Raw genomic sequence first — 5,172 nt, 5'->3', positions numbered from 1 at the left:
ATATTTGGATTTAAAGATCAAATTTTTACTCTCTTCTTGCATCATGTTCTTGTTGGAAGCTGCCCAAGAAAATACTTTTTGCCTTTAAATATTTATCACATTTTATGAAACGTTAAAATCAAACGAAACACGCTTTTAATTTTATGTGTGTAGGTAATTTAATTATAAAGTAAATTAAATAATGAAGCATTATTATTATTATTATTATTATTATTGAGTAAAAGACCATACATACAGCTTGTCCCGATTGATGTGAATCATATTTATTATCATTATCTTACAAAGATAAGAGGTTTGACTTAGAGAACACTTACAAGTTTGTATGTGAGGTATGGTATACATAAATAAATACATACACCAGCTAGGAGGGTAGCTAGATATGATGTGATGAATCAATCAAAAAAAGGTTGGCTAGCAGTCAAACCCTGGATTTTATCTGACATTTTTACCAATGTCAAATTTACAAATCAATCAATGAAGCAGTGATTGCTTGCATTATTATTTTTATTTTATTATTATATATATATAACATGAACTCGAATAAGGAACAAAACAGATATTATTCTTACTCAAAAATATACCATGTAAAAAAATACTAGATGCTGATAAATGTCGTCATGTATAGTACCACAATGGTTTCTGGAGGCATAAATATTTAATAGATTGTACATGTAAAGTAGTTTTTCTTAAAAAAAATAAAATAAAGATATAAATTCCGTACCATAATTCAATAAATCACTCATTTGTAATTTGGCATCTGGCTTGATCACAATTTCAAATCTGCGATTCCAGTTTTCATACATCACCAATGCTTCAAAATCGGCCATTTCATTTACAATAAAATGTAAAATTTGTGAATCAAACGGACCAATTTATTGCAATACAAATTGATTTTAACAGAAAATTAGGGTTATAACTAAACTAAATCATGTGTTACTACTACTAAGTGGGTAATGGTTGATTAAAAGCCATCTTTCCCATTTCTATGCAGATGGATTCACAAAATAGTACACTGAGGAGACAACACATATTACATATTTTCCTATAATCAACACAAGGTTTTACATGTACATCCTCACCTTCAAAGAAATAAACAAAGCTCTGGTTTAGTTTTCTGCAATTGTCACCATCTTCTCACCAACGACGTAAGAAGCTGCCACATATCAAACATAGTCTCCATCAGGAACCCGCAGTTGCATGAGCTTAAGCTCATACATATATATAGTTGTGTTAAAAGCCTGTGAAATCGACTCGGACAAAATTTGCATCCGCAGCCTAAACTTTTAAAGCTCGTTATCTTGAAAGATTAATAAATTAACTCTAGCTCCAATAAGAAACCAAAATGCCTTGTCTCACATAAACTCGAGCATTTTAAAAAACAAAGAGCAAAGAATATCTGATGCAGTAACTCATGCAGCTCGTTATGTGGTCAAAAGGCTCCTGTACCTCAAACAATTCAAAAGGATTGCCACGCTTGTATGCATCATCTTTCTTGCCCTTGTTAGCAGGGAAAATACTAAATAACAGTGTTCGCCATCCAATCAGCAATACAGCAGTGCTGCCCATGGTGACTAAAATGAAATTGGTTGGTGGTGTGTGGCCTATAGTGGCTGTGCGAATGATTAATCCCAACTGCAGTGTATGAGGAGATCCAGTTAAATGCAAACATAACTTTACAAAAACTGCCACACCCACACGCTGACACGCACGATAGTAGGTGAAGGGACGGTTGCTAAATTTTTCCCCGAATATTCAATATCAAAGTTTGGTGTGCCAAAAACGAAGAAAACCAGTACAACACTTAGGAGACACCAATATAGCAAAAATTAAAACAAAGAAACTACCCGAATCATAATAATCAAAAGTATAACTCCATTTCTTAACTAGAATCTTATATCCCGTTTGATGGAAAAACATACGATACTTGGAATGCAAAAGGAACAATGAACAATTAAATTCAAAAGGACTGATGGAATAGTCCGTTGTATGCTTGGTGATTGGTTTAAATAAGCTTGACTTAGGAATTAGAATAAGTTTAGATCTGACAGATCATGGTATCTGATTTTTTGAGCAAATAAATTTTACCAAAAGAAGCCATTCGATTGCAGTGCAAAATATACTCTACTATTTTCCAGAGTTTACCCCTGAAATGAAGGCAAACTACCCTAAATGCTTGTTTTCATCAATATTATAGAAGGAGATTGAGCGAGTACATGCTCATTGACATGGTCAAAATCCATTGAATCAAATTTAGCTAGAGTAGAGCCCTTGCTAAACCTAAATCGAGATAAAAGAAACCACTTTTCCAAAGGTTTGCCTTTTGCTTTGAACTCATTCAAGCAGGATCAATTCCTAATCAACTTAGTCTCAATATCTGTTGAGAAATAACTTGGAATTGAGACAACCAAAAGCCACGAACACGCATGAAATAATCTTCACATGCATCTCATTGTTTAATAAGATTCACCCAAAATACAGTTACACTAGTCAAACACAATAGCTTCCAGAAAAACTTAAGGATGAAAGATAATGTTTTTTCATCATTAAGCAAAAAAGTTGAGAAGAACAGAAGGGATCGTTTCATACATTCATTTTTGAGGGAAATGAGAAGGGAAAATTTGCACCAGATGTTAATTCACCACGTTCCAAACTCAAATTTAATATCCGAATATAAGTTATCAATAAAGTAGAAAATGCAAAATTTCCTCCTCTCTCAAATTGGGAACAAAGTAATTCTTATGAGCATGACTCAAACTTCAAATTTGTCCAATATGAAGGGATTTAATTTAATGGGAGTAGCCCAAGAAAAAAAAAATTAGATATAGAGTTCACTTTTAGGTTAACATGGGGCGCTCAGAAACGAAAACAATGTCATGTTATTTGACCCACGAACCAAACAATCAAATGAAACTTCAAACCTGTAAAATGTTGAATAATACTTGAAAGTTGAAACACAAAGCTTTGATGATCCGCAATCAAAGGGATTTTAAAAAAAGGATGTTAATGCAGAACTATGAACATGCTGAATAAATTCTATTCAAAATGGTGCGCTCATGCTGTTCTTCTAATATTTAATGAGCCACACCGTGCTGACGACCTCGTGTAAGCGCTATATATAGTCACATAACCACAAGTTCATAGATCAAGGAACCTAATCCTTCATTTATGTACACTCCTATAATTAATGAATTTGTTTCTTATCAAAACAGAATCATGTCATGAAATAAAAGCATCAGATAAGCAATCATTACCATAAACAAAATAAGACTCTCTCTGCTCCATTCTCAGATGGTTGTTACTTGTATCATTTTCAATTAAATTTCATGAGTTTAAAGCCACAAATTATTTCTCTCTTATTCTATTGCAATTATGCACTCCACACATCAAACTTTAATTTAAAAGTATATCAAATCTTTACCATAGTCACATCTCCACAATCCTCCACGACCCAAAATATGTCATTATCTTATAGTTATATACCTTTAGAATCAAAACTTCAACCCAAAGATCATTATTATATACTATTGACAAGTCATGTGTAACAAGATAGGTTCCAGATACAACATTGGCTACTCCAAAACCTTTTCTTTCTAGTATCAAAGTTCATTGTTCGAAAAAAAATTACGACTGATGGCATAAAGAATTCATTAAGTTCCTGAAGATAGACATATACTCCGGTCAAGGCTTGATCACATCTTCAGAAAAGGTAATACATTTATTTTCACAAAATCCACAGAGGCAGAACTCCCGAATACAAAAAGAACTCCATGGAGAACACGGAAAAGTAAGAACAGAATCGTGACAAATCTTAAAATTGCAAGCAAGAAATCAAATTGATTTGCTTATTCCGTGCAGAGGAAGAAACAAAATTGGAGAATTACATGAAAGGCACAAGCATGCATACCGGTATGCCAACAGCCCAGGACTTGGCAGCTGCAAAAACAGCCTTAAACAAGCCATTCATACCTCGGCCATCCTCGGCGTATCCGCCAAGAAAATAAGCACTGAGAAACCATCCTATCATCATAAAAGTAATAATAATATTAACAATAATACATGTCAATCATTTTCTAAAACTCGTTTATCTGATCGCATGTGCATATATAGCTTTCTCCAAACTAACACCAGATATAATACTGCCATAGTTGAGGAAATTAGCTAACCAGCAATGAAAGGATCCGCGGTTTTGAAGGTTTCAAAATCGAAAACAGAGAATCCATGACTATATCTCCCGATTGCAGAGAACAAAAGCAGCGCCGCCACATCACCCCCAGCCAAAACAGTCACAAGACTAGAAATTTCCAAATACAATTTCATCAAAAGGAACCAAAAAAACGAATACAAAACGGGGAAAAAAAACATAAACATCAACGTACCCCCATTTAGCAAGAAGGGAAGAAGAATTTGGCTTTTCGAACTGAATAACACCTTCAAGTGGGACATTTTCCTGTCCCACCAGAGAGATAGAGCTAGGACCTTCTTCGTTTACAGGAATGGTGGTAGAGGAATCCGGCTTAGTGGCGGCACCGCCGCTAGAAGACTCGGCGGCGTTAGCGAGCGTCAGGGGCTTGAAGCGGCGCGAAACGGAGAAATTGCGACGGTGTTTGGAGAAAAGAGGCGGGATTGGGTTAGCGAATTTAAGGGAGGATTGGTGTGTGGAAGAGAGCAATGCTCCTCCGCCGCCACCGGCTGCCTGGCTAAGCAGAGGCACCATTGGATTCTACGGTTGTGGTAGAAAACAAAATGCGGAGACCAATATCCACATTTGAATTTTTTTTATATACTACAGTATTTTTCGAAAAAGAATTTCGAGATTGAGGAAGCTAAATAAATATGTTGTTATTGTTTTATTTTATTTTATTTTAACAAACAAAACAAAGAATTGACTATAATTCCTTATTCATCGAATTGGCATTTAAAAAATAATATTTTTTATGTCGGAGTTAGATATTATTCTTAATAAATGATATATGAGACACTGAGACAGTATGATCATAGTTTTGAGACACATTATAAATCAACGTAAACATAATCCAACACAATAGTTTTGTCATTTTTCAATGGGCATGTAACAATCAAGCACTTTACATATAATTTAAACGAATATAATTTTAGAGGATGTGCTTTTTGGATCAAAATGTTGTGAATTCCAAATATTATATTAAAAAAATA

General features: G+C 34.2%; 1 protein-coding gene across 1 annotated transcript; it reads right to left on the bottom strand.

Annotated features, from left to right (window-relative positions):
* Positions 1-957: 957 nt before the first annotated feature.
* Positions 958-4,765, bottom strand: LOC140865937 (uncharacterized). The gene is made up of 5 exons (XM_073270778.1): positions 4,377-4,765; positions 4,164-4,291; positions 3,905-4,017; positions 1,447-1,632; positions 958-1,153 (listed from the first exon to the last, which is right to left on the bottom strand). The coding sequence occupies exons 1-5, from the start codon at positions 4,712-4,714 to the stop codon at positions 1,124-1,126; spliced, it is 795 nt and encodes a 264-aa protein (XP_073126879.1). The 5' UTR covers positions 4,715-4,765; the 3' UTR covers positions 958-1,123.
* Positions 4,766-5,172: the final 407 nt, after the last annotated feature.

The sequence above is a fragment of the Henckelia pumila genome, chromosome 4 (assembly GCF_033568475.1).
Source record: "Henckelia pumila isolate YLH828 chromosome 4, ASM3356847v2, whole genome shotgun sequence".
Lineage (NCBI taxonomy): Eukaryota > Viridiplantae > Streptophyta > Magnoliopsida > Lamiales > Gesneriaceae > Henckelia > Henckelia pumila.
This window is presented reverse-complemented; position numbering and strand designations above follow the sequence as displayed.

What these genes read in the sequence shown, in the direction of transcription:
- LOC140865937 (XM_073270778.1), bottom strand. Translation starts at nt 4,714, where the DNA reads ATGGTGCCTCTGCTTAGCCAGGCAGCCGGTGGCGGCGGAGGAGCATTG. An exon ending in TCCCTTCTTGCTAAATGGGG is followed by an intron (nt 4,292 to 4,376) that starts GTACGTTGATGT and finishes GGAAATTTCTAG; the next exon opens with TCTTGTGACTGTTTTGGCTG. An exon ending in CGCGGATCCTTTCATTGCTG is followed by an intron (nt 4,018 to 4,163) that starts GTTAGCTAATTT and finishes TTATGATGATAG; the next exon opens with GATGGTTTCTCAGTGCTTAT.